We start from the raw sequence: 18,330 nt of genomic DNA, 5'->3' as shown, positions 1-18,330 counted from the left end.
AGCAGCAAAGCATTCAGGATGTGACTTGGGTGTTTTTAAAGGCATTCAGTTCTAAAAAGAAAACAGAGCTTAAAAGTTTGGAAGATTTGCAGCCTGACAATGAGATATAAAAGAAAATCCTATTTTCTGAGGGGAAATTCAAGCCAGCTGCAGAAATTTTCATAATTAACAAGAAGCCGAATGTTAATCTCCAAGATAATGGGGAAAATGTCTCCAGTGTATGTCAGGGACCTTCATGGCAGCCCCTCTTATCACAGGCCCAGAGACCCAGGAGGACAAAATGGTTTCATGGGCTAGGCCCAGGGTCCCCATGCTGTGTGCAGCCTATGGAGTTGGTGCCCTGTGTCCCAGTCACTCCAACATGGCTGAAAGGGGCCAAGGTACAGCTCAGGCCGTGGTTTCAGAGGGTGCAAGCCCCAAGTCTTGGCAGCTTCCATGTGGTGTTGAGATTGCAAGAGCACAGAATTTAAGAACTGGGGTTTGAGAACCTCTGCCTAGATTTCAGAGGGCATATGGAAATGCCTGAATGCCCAGGCAAAAGTCTGTTGCAGGGGCAGGGCACTCATGAAGAACCTCTGCTAGGGCAGTTTGGAAGGAAAACGTGGAGACAGCACTGCCACACAAAGTCCCTACTGGAGCACTGCTTAGTGGAGCTGTGAGAAGAGGGCCACTGTCCTCCAGACCAGAATGGTAGATTCACCAACAGCTTGAACCATGTGTCTGGAAAAGCCACAAACAACACCAGCCAATGAAAGCAGCCAGGAGCAGGGGCTATACTCTGCAAAGCCACAGGGGCAGAGCAGCCCAAGACCATGGGAACCCACTTTTTGCTTCAGTGGGACCTGGATGTGAGACCTGGAGTCAAAGGAGATCATTTTGAGCTTTAAGATTTGTCTGCCTGCTGGATTTTGGACTTGCATGAGGCCTGTAGCCACTTTGTTTTGGTTAATTTCTCCCATTTGGAATGTCTGTATTTACCCAATTCCTGTAACCCCATTGTATCTAGGAAGTAACTAGCTTGCTTTTGATTTTACAGGATCATAGGCAGAAGGGACTTGCCTTGTCTCAGATGAGACTTTGAACTGTGGACTTTTGAGTTAATGTTAAAATGAGTTAAGACTTTTGGGGAATGTTGGGAAGGCATTATTGGTTTTAAATGTGAGGATATGAGTTCGGGAGGGGTCAGGGATGGAATGATATGGTTTGGCTGTTTCCCTACCCAAATCTCATCTTGAATTGTAACTCCCACAATTCCCACCTGTTGTGGGAGGAACTCAATGGGAGGCAATTGAATCATGGGGGCAGGTATTTCCCATGCTGTTCTCGTAATAGTGAATAAGTCTCATGAGATCTGACAATTTCGAAAAGAGGAGTTTCCCTGCACAAACTCTCTTTTCCTGCTGCCATCCATATAAGATGTGACTTGCTCCTCCTTGCCTTCCTCCAGGATTGGGAGGCCTCCCCAGCCATGTGGAACTGTAAGTCCATTAAATTTCTTTCTTCTGTAAATTGCCCAGTCTTGGGTATGTCTTTATCAGCAGTGTAAAATCAGACTAATATAGTGTGGTAGAAAATTTCAGAGAGTTAACAGGGCACCAGATAAAATAGAGTCTCTTGTTATATTTGGGAGTCACTGACATGTGGATCATATTCAAAATCATAAGGCCAGATGAGACTACCAAGAAAGTAAATAGAGAAAAAAAGAACCAAGAACTAATTCCTAAAACACTGCACATGCAAGAGATTGGGGAAAAGAGGAAGAAGAACCTGGGGAGAGTGGTAACATAGCATTAGGAAGGAAGAAGAAAAACAAAGAGACCAAGGTTGAAACGAAAGAGAAAAAATGTTAAATACAGTTGGAGAGAAGGGTAGGTCACCCACAAAGGGAAGTCCATCAGGCTAACAGTGAACCTTTCAGAAGAAACCTTACAAGCCAGAAAAGATTGGAAGCCTACATTCTACATTCTTAAAGAAAAAATAATTCCATCCGAGAATATCACATCCAGGCAAACTAAGTTGCATAAGTGAAGGATAAATAAAATCATTTGCAGACAAGCAAATGCTGAGGGAATTTTTTACCACCAGACATGCCTTACAAGAGGCCCTGAAAGATAACACTAAATATGGAAAGGAAAGACAGCTACCAGTACCTACAAAAACACATTTAAGAACACAGACCAGTGACATTATAAAGAAACCACAAAAACAAGTCTGCATAAAAACCAGTTAACGACATGATGAGAAGATCAAATCCACACATATCAATGTAACCTTGAATGTAAAGGAGCTAAATGCACCAATTAAAAGGCACAGAGTGGCAAGCTGGAAAAGAAGCAAGACCCACTAGTATGCTGTCTTCAAGACACCTGTTGCACATATTATACCATGATACCCATAGGCTCAAAATAAAGAAATTGTGAAAAATCTACCAAGCAAATGGAAAACAGAAAATATCAGGGGCTGCAATCTTAATTTCAGGCCAAAGAGACTTAAACCAACAAGATTAAAAAACATAAAGAAACACATTATACAATGGTAAAGGGTTCAATTCAACAAGAAGACCTAACTATCCTAAATATATACACATCCAACACAAGAGCACCCAGATCCATAAAGCAAGTTCTTAGAGACCTACAAAGAGACTTAGATTCCCATACCATAATAGTGGGAGACTTCAACACCCCACTGACAGCAGTAGACAGATTGTCAATGCAGAAAAGCAGAGATATTCAGGACCTAAACTCAAAACTTGACTAAATGGATTTAACAAACATCTACAGAACTCTCCACTTCAAAACAACAGAATATAGATTCTTCTCATCATCACATGACATATACTCCAAAATTGACCATACATTTCGACATAAGACAATACTCAGCAAATTTAAAAACAAAAAACAAAAAACAAAAAACTGAAATCATACCAACCATGCCCTCAGGCCACAGCACAATAAAAATAGGAATCAATACTAAGAAAATCACCACTACCATACAATTACATGGAAATTAAACAACCTGCTGTTGATTGACTTTTTGGTAAACAATGAAATTATGGCAGAAATCAAGAAATTCTTTGAAACTTATGAGAACAGATACAACATACCAGATTCTCTGAGATACAGCTAACTCAGTGTTAAGCAGGGAAGTTTATAGCACTAAATAGGCTAAATGACCTATAGTATTAAAAACACTAAATGACTATATCAAAAAGAAAGACCTCAAATTAACAACGTAGCATCACAACTAGAAGAACTAGAGAAGCAAGAGAATATCAACCCTAAAACTGGCAGAAGACAAGAAATTACCAAAATTAGAGCTGAACTGAAGGAAATGGAGACACAAAAAGCCATATAAAAGACCAGCAAATCCAGGAGTTGATTTTTTGAAAAAATTAATAAGAAAGATAGACTGCTACCTAGACTAATAGAGACGAAAAAAAGAGAAGATCCAAGTAAACACAATTAGAAATAACAAAGGGAGGCCAGGTTCAGTGGCTCATGCCTATAATCCCAGCACTTTGGGAGGCCAAGGCAGGCAGATAACTTGAGGCCAGGAGTTCGAGATCATCCTGGCCAACATCGCGAAACCCAGTCTCTACTAAAAATACAAAAATTAGTCAGGCATGGTGGTACATGCCTGTTATCCCATCTACTTGGGAGGCTGAAGCAGGAGAATCATTTGAACCCTGGAGACAGAGGTTGCAGTGAGCCAAGAAAAAAAAAAAGACAAAGGGAACATTACCACCGACACCACAGAAATACAAAAACCTATCAGACACTACTATGAACACCTCTATGGGAACAAACTAGCAAATTTAGAAGAAATGAATATATTCCTAAACACATGCAACCTCCCAAGACTGAACAAGGAAGAAACTGAAACCCTGAAGAGACCAATACTGAGTTCTATAAATGTATAAGAAAAAGCCTACCAAGCAAAAAACAAAAAACAAAACAAAAAAAAGCCAACCCCAGGGCCAGATTCATAGCCAAGTTATATCAGATTTATAAAGAAAAGCTGGTGCCATTCCTACTGAGACTATTTCAAAAAACTGAGGATGAGGGACTCCTCCCTAACTCATTCTATGAGTTCAGCATCATTCTGATACCAAAACATGGCAGAAACAAAACCAAAAAACAAACAAACAAAAAAAAATGCCAATATTCTCAATGAACACAGATGCCAAAATCCTCAACAAAATACTAGCAAATCAAATTCAGCAGCACATCAAAAAGCTGATCCATCATGATGAAGTATGCTATATCCCTGGGATTCAAGATTGGTTCAACAAACACAAATCAATAAATATGACTGATTACATAAACAGAACTAAAAATAAAAACCGTATTGAGAAATGATTATCTCAATAGATGCAGAAAAGGCTTTTAATAAAATTCAACATCCCTTCATGTTAAAAACCCTCAGTAAGCTAGGAATTGAATAAACATACTTCAAAATAATAAGAGCCATCTATATAAAACCCAGAGCTTATATCAGACTGAATAAGCAAAAACTGGAAGCATTCCCCCTTGAAAAAATGGAAGAAGACAAGTATATACTCTCTCACCACTCCTATTCAACATAGTATTCAAAGTCCTGGTCAGATCAACCAGGTAAGAGAAAGAAATAAAAGGCATCCAAATAGGAATCAAGGAAGTCAAATTATCCCTGTTTGCAGATGACATAATTCTTTATCTAGAAAACCTCATAGTCTCTGCCCAAAAGTTCTTTGATCTGATAAGCAACTTCAGCAAAAGTTTAGGATACAAAATTAACATACAAATATCAGTAGCATTCCTATACACCAACAACATCCAAGCCAAGAGTCAAATCAGGAACGCAATTCCATTAATAACTGCCACAAAAAGAATAATATACCTAGGGATACAGCTAACCAGAGAGGTGAAAGATCTCTACAATGAGAATTACAAAACACTGCCCAAAGAAAGCAGAGATGATGCAAATGAATGGAAAAACATGCCATGCTCATGGATAGGAATAATCAACATCATTAAAATGGCAATGATGCCCAAAGAAATTCACAGATTCGATGCTATTTCTATCAAACTACCAATGACATTCTTCACAGAATTAGAAAAATATATTTTAAAATTAATATGAAACCCAAAAGGAGCCCAAAGAGCTAAGGCAATCTTAAAGCAAAAAGAACAAAGAGGGAGGCATCATGTTACCCAACTTCAAACTATACTACAGGGCTACGGTAACCAAAACGGCATGATAATGGCACAAAAAAAGACACATAGACCAATGGAATAGAATAGAAAGTGTAGAAATAATGCCTCACAACCTACAACACACCTACAACCATCTAATCTTTGACAAAGGTGACAAAAATAAGAAACAGGGAGAGGACTCCCCACTCAATAAATGATGCTGGGATAACTGGCTTGCCATATATAGAAAATGGAAACTGAAACCCTACCTTATACCACATACAAAAATTAACTCAAGATAAAGACTTCAATGTAGGCCGGGTGCGGTGACTTATGCCTGTAATCCCAGCACTTTGGGAAGTTGAGATGGGCGGATCACAAGGTCAGAAGATTGAGACCATCCTGATCAACATAGTGAAACCCCATCTCTACTATTAAAAAAAAAAAAAAAAAAAAAAAAAAAGCCAGGCATGCTGGCATGCCCCCGCCTGTAATCTCAGCTACCTGGGAAGCTGGGGCAGGGGAATCACTTGAACCCAGGAGGCAGAGGTTGTAGTGGGCCGAGATCTCACCATTGCACTCCAGCCTGGCAACAGAGTGAGACTCCATCTCAAAAATAAATAAATAAATAAACAAATAAATAAATAAAATTTTAAAACAATTTTAAAAAGACTTATATGTAAAACCTAAAACTATAAAAACCCTGGAAGATAACCTAGGAAATACCATTCTGGACATAGGACATGGCAAAGATTTCATGACAAAGATGCCAAAAGCAATTGCAATAAAAAAGTTAACAAAAAGGATTTAATTAAACTAAAGAGCTTCTGCACAGCAAAAGAAACTATCAACAGAGTAAGCAGACAACCTACAGAATGAGAGAAAATATTTGCAAACTATGTATCTAACAAAGGTCTAATATCCAGAATTTATAAAGGACTTAACAAGCAAAAAACTAACAACTTTATTAAAAAGTGGGCAAAGAACACGAACACTTTTCAAAAGAAGACATAAATGTGGCCAAAAGCATATGAAAAAATGCTCAACATCACTAATCATTACAGAAACACAAATCAAAACCATAATGAGTTACTACCTCATAACAATAAGAATGGCTATTTATTAAAAAGTCAAAAAATAACAGATGCTGGTGAGGTTACAGAGAAAAGGGAACACTTATATACTGCTGGTAGGAATGTAAATTGATCCAGCCACTATGCAAAGCAATGTAGCAATTATTTGAAGAACTTAGAAGAGAATTACCATTTGACCCAGCAATCCTATTATTGGGTATATACACACAGGAACATAAATCATTCTACTATAAAGACATATGTACATGTGTGTTCATCACAGCACTATGCGCAATAGCAAAGACATGGAATCAACCTAAATGCCCATCAATGGTAGATTAAATAAAGGAAATATGGTATATATATGCCATGGATTACTACACAGCCATAAAAAATAATGAGATCGTGTCCTTTGCAAGAACATTGATGGAGCTGAAGACCATCATCCTTAGCAAACTAATGCAGAAAAAAAATCCAAATGCCACATGTTCTTACTTACAAGTGGCAGTTAAATGATAACACATGAACCCAAAGAGAGGGACAACAGATACTGGGTACTGGGGCCTAATCGAGGGTGGAGGCTGGTAGGAGGGAGAGGATCAGAAAAAATACTTATCAGGTACTATGCTTATTATCGAGGTGATGAAATTGTCTGTACACCAAATCCCCATGACACACAGTTTACCTATATAGCAATCCTGCACATGTACCCCAGAATAAAAGTTAAAGAAAAAAAAAGAAAGAAAAATGAAGAGAATGTGTCCTGCAAGCTGGATAGGAAAATTATGTCAAGAAGGAAGGGGTGATTAAATGTGTCAAATCCTGCTCATGGTTCAAGTTATGTAAGGACTAGGAATTGGCCACTGGATTTAATAATGTGTATGTGACAGTTGAAAGGAGTGAATAAGCCTGATTTGCATGGGATTAAGAAATAATTGGGGGAGGATTTGGTGACCACAATAATAAATAATTGCTTTGAGGAGAACTATTGCAGTGGGAAGAAACATGGGGTAGTAGCTTGTAAGAGAATAGATCAAAATGGAGAATTCCTTAAATAATTAAATAAATACATGTTTGTATGGTGACGGGAAGAGTGAATAATGCTTATGCAGAAAAAGAGGGGGAAGAATCATTAGATCAATGTCTTAGAGTAGAAAAGAGAAGGCAATATCTACTTACCAAGTGGAAGGATAGGCTTAGACAGGAGTATGGATGATTCATGGTAAGAGCAGGGAAGAAGTAAGTACTGATGCTACTAGGTGGGTAGATGTAGTGACAGAAAACTGCAGAAGTTATCTTCTTATTAAAAGTTTCTCAGTTTGTAAGACATAAGGTCATCATCAGAGAGGAAGAGGCAATGGAGGTTTAAGGAGAGGAAAGGAAGTATAAAAAGCAGTTTGGAAGAATAGGAATGAACTGGGGGAGTACCATGCAGTGTTATTGGCAGTCAGCAGTAAGGGCTCATTTGAGGTTTGTGATCATGAATTTAACCCAACCAGCATGGTTGTATATTTTTCTGCAAACACAAAAATTAGCTGAGTGTGGCAGTGCATTCCTGTAATCCCAGCTACTCAGGAGGCTGAGGCAGGAGAATTGCTTGAACCCGGAAGGCAGGGGCTGCAATGAGCTGAGATCGCACCACTGCACTCCAGCCTGGGCGACAGAGTGAGACTCTGTCTCAAAAAACAAACAACAAACAAACAAACAAAAAAACATTCCATCAGAAAAACTTGGTGGCCATAGAAGGAAAGTAGAGTAGTTACAAGCATCAGGGAAACCTAATAGCCCCAACTTCTTCAGCAAGGTTCTTACCATTCACTGGTTTACACTGTGGTGTCTTCTGTATCCATTTCCCAGAACCGAATTTAAGGTACATCACATGGTAGAGTCTCAGTACCATTTAGTTAGACTGAATTGTGCCACAGCTTTTGTAGCAATGGCATTGCATTTTCTCCACAATTAAAGTGTTAGAAAGAACCATCAGACACAGCTGTCCTACTAGAAGCAAGAGTGTGTAACCCAGATCATTCCCTTGCTCTCTCCACCTACCAGACAACTTTCTGCACAATCACAGAGATCACCAGTGAAGGCATGACCTCCAATCTTGGCTTCAGTTGTGTGATACTTTGCTAAGACACAGCCTCTTTCTATTTAGTGAGGTCAGTAGCTGTCTTACTTTTCATATGAATAAAATTCTTTTTAGATACACATAGAGAAAGTTTAACTTGCTCTTTGTTCACTTCATCTTGTTAGTTACTTAATGGTTCATTCTAAACTTTCTCTCATCTCATGTAGAATCATTCCAAATTACCCATTGGCTACTAAATTGCATTGCTCAACTTGTCATACTTTTTTTTTTTTTTTTTTTTTGAGACTGAGTCTCGCTCTGTCGCCCAGGCTGGAGTGCAGTGGTGCGATCTCGGCTCACTGCAAGCTCTGCCTCCTGGGTTCACACCATTCTCTTCCCTCAGCCTCCCGAGTATCTGGGACTACAGGTGCCTGCCACCACCCCCAGCTAATTTTTTGTATTTTTAGTAGAGATGGGGTTTCACCGTGTTAGCCAAGATGGTCTCGATCTCCTGACCTCATGATCCACCCACGTCGGCCTCCCAAAGTGCTGGGATTACAGGAGTGAGCCACCACGCCCGGCCATTGTCATACTTTTTAAATGTGTCATTCTATGCTGCTACTCCAAAACAAGATTAGAATATGGTATGTCCATGTTATTCAAAAAATGTACTCACTGCTACTTGGTGGCAAAAATAATCCATTGATATTTCGAGGTTTGCTGTGATAAAAGATACAGCTGATCTTCACACAACCAAGAGGCTGAGTTTCCCAGAAGCATGAAATGCTGCAGTTTTGCTAGATAAAAGGAGATTGGGGGAAATGTAATGATCAGATGCCATATTCACAACAAATACAATGTGCTGCAATACAGCACAATGACACAAAAACGGTTACAGTTAACTGATTTAGGATCATGTGTGTTTTCCAGCTTTCAGTGTTTCTAAGCCCTGCTATTCAAAAGATGCAATGGGTATTTCTAAAACATGTTCCTCCATTAAGTTGAAAAAATTGCAAAATGCCTAAAATCAAATAGTAGATGGAAGAATGATTTCTTCCCTATTGTTTTGTAAAAGTATAATTCAGCATTATTGAAGGGAAATGCTTTTTAACAAAAATGATGATGCTAAGTAATTCTACCTGCATTTCCATGTGTCTAAATCTGCAAAGTGGATCTAAACATTTCCTCTCTCTCCATAATGAGCACACAGTGTCACTGCCAAGGGCCTCTTCACAGTGTCGGAATCGGCACTGGGAACCCTAAAAGAAAAAGTAAACAGTGTAGAAAGCTCAATATGTTGACATTAGTGTTTAACAAGAATAGGTCGCTAATTAGTTAAAGAAAATACAAGTAGATTAAATTAGAATCACAAAGATATACACTATCAATTTTAGACCATAAGTCTAAATTTTAGCAAATTAGTCTAACTTTCGTGAAAAAGCAACAAGATAATCTAATGATTAAATAGTACAACATGCCACAAATCACTGATAAAATGCTATTTTTTGTTATTCGTTAATCCATATGGTTCACTAAGAATAGAGATATAAGAATCCAGTGACACTTTGATCACAATTCAGTGACAGAACAACTTAATTTCTCGTTCTGAAGAAAGCCCAGATGAAACTTTTAAGAATCCCTACCTATATTCTAATTGTGAAAATGGTTTCTATTAATCAATCGTTTTATTAGATCATCTGTTTTCTCAATCTATGGAGATACTGTTAAGTTTTTATGGAGCTTAAAATTTAAGTTATTGTGGAATTTTAATTATTATATTATGATGTACTACATTAAATATATGTGCTTTGTGCCTTTGGCTTAGAAAGATAAACAATTGCCTATACATATACTCACTGACTTCTTCATATGCCAACAAAAGTAGATGTGGATTGTTTCAATGGGCTGCTATTACTTCTTAAAAATTCTATGTTCTTTTAAACGCAAACACACAGTTGGTAAAAACTACAAGCCCCTGTTGTGTGGGAAGAGAGGTGGGTAACATTCTTCCCTCTTTTGACACATGCTCCACGGTTGTTCTTTATCTTTTATCTCTCTCCTACTTTCATATTCACTCTCTCCCCCTTGTTAAAGTAGATCCATGTACTCTCACAGCACGGGTTTATGGGCAGGGGTTTTCAAGTCAATAAACTGGTATTTGAAAGTCTGGGCTCCACTACTTGCCCATTGTCCCAAAGTTAATACTTAACTCATCCTCTCTGTACTTTAGTTTTCTCATCTGTGTACAGGAAATAAAAAAATACTTTCCTCACAGGTTAGCTGCAAAAATGATGTGATACAAGGTATTGTGAGCTATTATTATTATTTATTCATTTAATTATTTACTGGTAACTTACTCATTAGTCACTGTACTAAGTATTTGAGGATACAGCAGTGAAATAGACAAAACGCTCTGCTCACCTGGGACATGAAAACTGTTATTATTCTTTATTATCCTAGCATTTAATTTAACAGGTAATATAAATGAATCTAATTTCTGTGGCCAGAGAGGTTGAGTCCATTCAGGTTTCCTAACAGAGAGGAAACACTTGAAACCAGACATAACATATTTTTTGCTGGATTATTTCTTGCATGAGCACGAAGCTCCAAATATTGAGTTTCTACCTTTATCTGGTTTTATTAAGATCCATTCATCCTAATACGTTGGAGGAATTATCAGTTTTTCCCATTTAACTTTATAAACTTTATGTGGCCAATTTGTTTATATTAATTATTTTCTTTTTTATGATATTTAAATATTTGTTGTTACTTAGACTTTTGACAGAGGTAAATTCAGTAATTGGGTAAATAAATTTCAAATAGGAAAACAGATTTATTACAATAAGTTTGACAGTTACCTGAATTCAACTATTTGAATTTATAATGACTGGAATCGTATTAACTAAAACAATATCTTATAACATATAACGTTTCAATATTAGGAATTTAATGTCTCAAGGTGCCATAACATAGGCAAAAGTGCCACATGAAGATTCAAAAGCTATATGCATGTAACTGGCATATATAAGGGTAGTTTCAAACAAATAATAATTTTAAATTATCTCAGATTTCTTCAGAGAAATTTAGTATGTCAAAAATACATGCTAGGCTTTTACTCCAGATTTTACATATATAAGATATCTTGCAAGAAAATAGTAAATTTTGGCTCAGCAATGCAAGTTATTGCCATATCGTCCTTCATTCTACTCAAATTAATCATGTGAATTACTGTCAGTTGTACAATATTTACCTTTATGCATGTGGAATTAAAAAAGAAATAGCAGTCATTCCCAACTTCTGCCATTTTCAACTCTCTTGCTGCTAATCCAATGTTTGGTTTTTTTTTTTTTGAAAAATATATATGAATTGCAGGAATGCAAATACAAAAACTATCAGTGTGTAAAGGGGGAAAAATAATTTCTTTTCCACAGTCTTTCAGGCTATCAGTAGTATTCCTTTAAAACTGACCTCCTGTTGACAGTATATTACACAATAGATAATTCTTAAACAAATTTAAATTAGAAGATACCTTCTCTAGCTTTGCAGAAATGTTGAAAGTGGTTGCTAGTAAGCACACAAACTCAAACTTCTAGAATTTTCCTCATTGTTACCTAATCCATTGTTTGCTCATCATAAATGACCTCACATGTAACTGTAGGTCAATGTTCACTCAGGTGAACTATAGTTTTCTTACTCAGTTTTAGCATATTAACTAAAAAGGACTAGCAAAAACAAAATAGCATATTTTAATCTTTCAATGTTCTGGTTGAATATGGACTATAAACTAGTTTATACTTTTATAATAGAAAGTGATAAGTATTTCAGAAGTAAACAAGTATTTCTAAATTTTTCTTTCTATAGAGGGTTTGGTGATAACACTAAAAATTTGACATAGGTAAATGAAATACTCATATTCTAAGATAATAAAAAAATTATTTCAATATGTACTCTCTACTATCCATTGATTTGGGAAAAATCATATTCAAATTGTGATATATTAATAGCTACCTGAAAATATATTGGGCTACTTACTCGTGGCCAGATTCCATTTATTTTTCATCCATCATAAAAAGAGAAATATCTTCTTCCTATAGCAGAAAGATTCCAGAGTGCTTGAAGGTTTTGAGAATTTGTTGAAAACAAGTGAAATACTCTGATTCCCAGAATGAAACATTTAAATCAGCAGTTATTGATATGTTCCTCTTAGTATCTTTAATCAAAGAATTAAAACCTAGCAGAAATTAATAAAAAATATTCATCATAAATGTATCAGTCCGTTTTCATGCTACTGATAAAAACATACCCAACTGGGAAGAAAAAGGGGTTTAATTGGACTTACAGTTCCACATGGCTGGGGAGGCCTCAGAATCATGGCAGGAGGTGAAAAGCATTTCTTACACTGCGGTGGCAAGAGAAAATGAGGAGAAAGCAAAGACAGAAACCCCTGATAATCCCATCAGATCTCATGAGACTTATTCACTATCGTGAGATTAGCATGGGAGAGACCCGTCCCCATGATTCAATTACCTCCCCCTGTCTCCCTCCCACAACATGTGGGAATTCTGGGACATACAATTTAAGTTGATAATTGGGTGGAGACAGAGCCAAACCATATCATTCCACCACTGGCCCCTCCAAACTTCAAGTCCTCACATTTCAAAACTAATCATGCCTTCCCAACAGGACCCCAAAGTCTTAACTCATTTCAGCATTAATCCAAAAGTCCACAGTCCAGAGTTTCATCTGAGACAAGGCAAATTCCTTCTACCTATGAGTCTGTAAAATCAAAAACAAGTTAGTTACTTCCTAGATACAACGGGGGTACAGGTATTGGGCAAAGCCACTCCAAGTGGGATAAATTGGCCAAAACAAAGGAGTTACAGGCCCCATGCATGTCCAGAATCCAGCAGGGCAGTCAAATTTTAAAGCTCCAAAATGATCTCCTTTGATTCTAGGTCACACATCCAGGTCATGTGGATGCAAAAGGTGGGTTCCCATGGTCTTGGGCAGCTCTGCCCCTGTGGCTTTGCAGGGTACAGCCTCCGTCCTGGCTGCTTTCACAGGCTGGCATTAAGTGTCTGTGGCTTTTCCAGGTTCTTGGCACAAGCTGTCAGTGGAGCTACCATTCTGGGATTTGGAGGATAGTGGCCCTCTTCTCACAGCTCCACTAGGCAGTGCCCCAGTAGCGACTCTGTGTCAGGGCTCCAGCCCACATTTCCCTTCCACACTGCCTTAGCAGGGGTTCTCCATGAGGTCTCCACCTCTGCAGCAAACTTGCCTGAGCATCCAGGTGTTTCCATACATCTTCTGAAATCTAGGTGGAGGTTCCCAAACCTCAATTCTTGCCTTCTGTGCTCCTGCAGGCTCAACACCACGTGGAAGCTGCCAGCTTGGGGCTTGCACCTTCTGAAGCCACAGCTCGAGCTCTATGTTGACCCCTTTCAGCCATGGCTAGATTGGCTGAGACACAGGGCATCAAGTCTCTAAGCTACAGACAGCACTGGGACCCTGGGCCTGGCCCATAAAACCACTTTTTCCTCCTGGGCCTTTGGGTCTGTGATGGGAGGTGCTGCTGTGAAGGTCTCTGACATACCCTGGAGACATTTTCCCCATGGTCTTGTGGATTAACATTGGGCTCCTTGCTACTTACGCAAATTTCTGCAGCTGGCTTGAATTTCTCCTCAAAAAATGGGTTTTTCTTTTCTACTGCATCATCAGGCTGCAAATTTCTGAACTTTTATGCTCTGTTTCCCTTTTAAAATGGAATGATTTTAACAGCATCCAAGTCACCTTTTGAATGCTTTGCTGCTTAGAAATTTCTTCCACCAGATACCTGAAATCATCTCTCTCAAGTTCAAAGTTCCACAAATCTCTAGGGCAGGGGGAAAATGCTGCCAGTCTCTTTGCTAAAACATAACAAGAGTCACCTTTGCTCCAGTTCCCAACAAGTTCCTCATCTCCATCTGAGACCAACTCAGCCTGGACCTTATTGTTCATATCACTATCAGCACTTCTGTCAAAGCCATTCAACAAGTCTCTAGGAAGTTCAAACTTTCTCACATTTTCCTGTGTCTTCTGGGCCCACCAAACTGTTCCAGCCTCTGCCTGTTTCCCATTTCCGAAGTCACTTCCACATTTTTGGGTATCTTTTCAGCAATACCCAACTCTACTAGTACCAATATACTGTATTAGTCTGCTTTCATGCTGCTGATAAAGACATACTCGAGACTGGGAAGAAAAAGAGGTTTAATTGGACTTACAGTTCCACATGACTGGAGAGACCTCCGAATCATGGCAGGAGGTAAAAAGCACTTCTTACATGGTGGCAGCAAGAGAAAATGAGGAAGAAGCAAAAGTGGAAACCCCTGATAAAACCATGAGATCTCGTGAGACTTACTCACTATCATGAGATTAGCATGGGAAAGACCCCACCCCACGATTCAATTACCTCCCCCTGGGTCCCTCCCACAGCACATAGGAATTCTGGGGGATACGATTCAAGTTGAGATTTTGGGGGGGACACAGCCAAACCATATCAATAAATAACATAAAAGGTGCCATGAAAATCACAGATTAGGCTAGATAAAAATGTATTTTTAAATTGTCATGTATGTTTAATTAGAAATTTAAAAGACTGAGACAAATACGAATTCCCACTTTGGTTATGTAAAACAAGCTAAGCTGCTATGAACTTTTTGAAGACAATGCGGCCGGGCGAGGTGGCTCAAGCCTGTAATCCCAGCACTTTGGGAGGCCGAGACGGGCGGATAACGAGGTCAGGAGATCGAGACCATACTGGCTAACACGGTGAAACCCCGTCTCTAATAAAAAATACAAAAAAACTAGCCGGGCGAGGTGGCAGGCGCCTGTAGTCCCAGCTACTCAGGAGGCTGAGGCAGGAGAATGGCGCAAACCCGGGAGGCGGAGCTTGCAGTGAGCTGAGATCCGGCCACTGCACTCCAGCCTGGGCAACAGAGCGAGACTCTGTCTCAAAAAAAAAAAAAAAAAAGAATGAAGACAATGCTTTAGGACAAAAATCTGATATATAAAATAAACTAAAATTTAGAAAAAAGTTTTTAAACGTAAATTGAACATTATTTTAAAAACGAGGTAGTATGAGAGGTAAATGAACTAGAGAATAGAGATTTGGCTAAACCCTTGAAGACAGTGGCAAAGATACATAGAAAAATATAACTATATTTTGTTTTGCCCTGTCTTCTAACTCTACCACAAAACACCCATGAAGTACTTAAGCTACTGGGAGAAACACGCCTAAGAAATATTTTAAGTGGGTTTTGCCTCCAGATAAACACTGTCTATACCTACAAACTTGTAACTTCATTGGACTGTTTTCAAATATTCTTACCAAACACCATTATTGCACATTACATGTAACATTATGATTAAAGCCATTGTGAGAATTCCTGTTTTACGAAGGAGAAAGTCTGAAAAAAAGTGTCTACTTTTTGAAGTCAGGTTTATACAGCTATATTCCAGTAGACATGGCAAAAATAGGTCAAACTCACATGGAGATTTTTTTGTTTTGTCATTGCAGAGCACATAAAATAGATCTGCACATTTTGGTAGTCTTTAGAATTCCTGGAGTCTTACCTTCTCTACCTTTTCAAGCTCTCTTTTCTTTTCCTTCTCCCTCACCCCCTTTTTTCTTTTTCTTATTTTCTTCAGTTCTGTTCTTTACTGTTGTGAATTTCATTCTAGTCTTAAAAACAACAACAACAACAAAAAAAAAACAAAAAACAACTATTATGGCCAGGCGTGGTGGCTCATGCCTGTAATCCCAGCACTGTGGGAGGCAGACAAGGGAGGATCACGAGGTCAGGAGTTCAAGATCAGCCTGACCAACATGGTGAAACCCCATCTCTACTAAAAAAAATACAAAAATTAGCCGGGCATGGTGGCACACGCCTGTAATCCCAGATACTCAGGAGGCCGAGGCAGGAGAATCGCTTGAACTGGGGAGATGGAGGTTGCAGTGAGCCGAGCTTGCGCCACTGCACTCCAGCTAGGGTGGTAGAATGAGACTCCATTTCAAAAAAAAAAAAAATGGGACATTTGTCTCCAGGGCTGGGAATAGGACTGAAAATTCTGTATTTTGTGTCAGTAAAAGCAGGCTCACACTGAGTGTCTTTCATCTTTGGTGTTTACTAGAGCACCTAACGTATTAGTCAGAGAAGAAAGGCTTTCTTCTATTTTGTAATCCTGTGACACCATTTTAAGTACAGTAGCTGGTAGCAACTCCTTGATGACCCTTCAGAATTAGGAGAATTGGGCAAAGTTGATGGCTGCTACCCATCAGAGCAGGAGTCCAGTTTATAACCGTGAATTGATCCTGTGCCTCTCTCCTGATGAGGATTTGTGTTTCTGCCAGAAGCTTTGCTCCAGGTACTGATGAAACCAAAGTTTTGGAAATAGAAAGTGCTTCCTGAGAGATGACTGGCTTTGCAACTACTATTCAAAGAGTAAGTAGAGTGTGTTTTAGAAGATGAGTATTTCCCACAAATGACAGAACGTTGGACCTAAAAGGTTCTGTGGCAGTTTGGGAGGTGACAGTTGATAGTTGTGAAAGTTGTTGTCTCTTTGGGATTCATGAAAGAAGCCGCTTTTTAGAATGCCTTTGAAGGAACCAAGAAGTCACTGGCACTCGACTATAAAATGCTAAACAGTTTCTGGTTCCAACAGCACACAGCCAGCATCAGGTTTTTTCTTTTTTGATAAATGTGGACGGGGTGTGATGTGGGAGAACTTTTTGTGTTTTCCTATGAGAAAAAGATAGTAGAAAATAAAGTAAACACTTTGAAATGGCAAATCTCTTTCTTCCTCCCTCCCCTCTGAATCCAGCAATAAAAAGACTGTGAAATTTTTTTAAATTTTATTTTTTTTTCACTGTCAGTATTCAATGTAACTGTGAACTTTTTAAAGTGGATGTTTTATTCTTTGAGAATCCCCTTACTATTTAGATACCTCTAAGTGAGATATAGTTTAATTTTTCCAAGGGCTAAGTCGGTAATATGCCGGACAGTTGAAAACATGCAGGTAAGACAAAGAAATGAGAGCTGGGCCTAGTCCAAGCCCATAAAGATGGCAGTAAAGTCAAAATTCCCCTACAACTTTAGGCTAGGAACTACTAAATGCAATGAGATGGAAACGCTACTATTCCTAAATATTTAGTATTTATTTTATTTAGTCATTGTCCATCTTATCACTTACCCTCAAAATATTCTTTTGAGCAGCAAGTTAAAGCTGCTTTTAGCTCGCAGTTGATTGACTACCATTACTCAAGCCATTTGGGCTGTTGGAACTCACCTTTAATTAAACAAGATTCCTATGAAAAACTTGAGAATGAAATCTGGTTGTAAGTATTCCTGTACTTTTGGATTAGTCTAAGGCTGAAATTTCGCACTCACTCTGGAAAGAACATCAGAACCATTTTGACCATGTTATGCTGCACGATAAGGCGTAGGTCAAACGGTAACTTTTTTTTTTTTTGGTCCCAGGTGTGTTTTATTATAGGGTTTTCTGACAATCTTACTGGAAAGAAGTTTTCATTCTGCTTGGGAATCTGGGGATATCTCTAGCTATTTCTAAACTTCTACAGTGCTTCCCACATGAACTAAAGATAACAGGCCAGTAGGTTTCATTGGAACTGTGTTAAATCGACATCTGAAATGTTCATTGCTTATAACTCGATCTTATTTAATTTCCAAAAAAATCATCGGTTACTAGGTGTGGCTAAGTACACACCTTTGGGAAACGTATCTGTTTTCGCAGTTATTAAAACCGAGGTGGGGGGCAGGGGACGCACGCGGGAACGCACCAGGCACCCCAGCTTCTGCACTACAACTCCCAGAAGGCGCAGCGGCCAGGAAGCCGCTTCTGGATGGGCGTTCCCGCCCCTCGCCGCGGTTTAGTAGTTGGGGCGCAGCCGCGGTGGCTGGGCGCGGAGTGCGAGTGGCCTGGACCCCGCGGGTGACTGCTGCAGGGCTTCTCCCCAGCT

At 38.9% G+C, this 18,330-nt stretch overlaps 1 protein-coding gene and 1 long non-coding RNA gene across 9 annotated transcripts in view; both read right to left on the bottom strand.

The window, feature by feature from the left end:
• The window catches only part of C10H12orf50 (chromosome 10 C12orf50 homolog), a 43,417-nt gene extending 31,478 nt beyond the window's left edge, over positions 1-11,939 (bottom strand). The window contains exons 1-3 of one of the 8 annotated variants that reach the window (XM_071071333.1): positions 11,845-11,939; positions 9,455-9,574; positions 8,992-9,112 (exon numbers count right to left, since the gene is read on the bottom strand). In XM_071071333.1, coding sequence (XP_070927434.1) covers positions 8,992-9,112; positions 9,455-9,466 — 133 coding nt within the window. In that variant the 5' untranslated portion in view covers positions 9,467-9,574; positions 11,845-11,939. Of the gene's footprint in view, positions 1-8,991; positions 9,113-9,454; positions 9,575-10,172; positions 10,194-10,525; positions 10,545-11,565; positions 11,696-11,844 lie in introns of those variants that run through there. The other 7 variants (XM_011744758.3, XM_071071331.1, XM_011744755.3 and 4 more) reach the window with 7 other exon arrangements.
• Positions 11,940-15,353: 3,414 nt separating this feature from the next.
• Positions 15,354-18,283, bottom strand: LOC139356688 (uncharacterized). The gene is made up of 3 exons (XR_011609005.1): positions 18,151-18,283; positions 16,453-17,092; positions 15,354-16,035 (listed from the first exon to the last, which is right to left on the bottom strand). It is a non-coding gene; the product is annotated as an uncharacterized lncRNA (long non-coding RNA).
• Between the last annotated feature and the right edge of the window lie 47 nt (positions 18,284-18,330).

Source organism: Macaca nemestrina, chromosome 10, assembly GCF_043159975.1.
Source record: "Macaca nemestrina isolate mMacNem1 chromosome 10, mMacNem.hap1, whole genome shotgun sequence".
Taxonomy (NCBI): domain Eukaryota; kingdom Metazoa; phylum Chordata; class Mammalia; order Primates; family Cercopithecidae; genus Macaca; species Macaca nemestrina.
The sequence above is the reverse complement of the archived record's forward strand: the minus strand, read 5'-3'. Positions and strand labels throughout refer to the sequence as shown.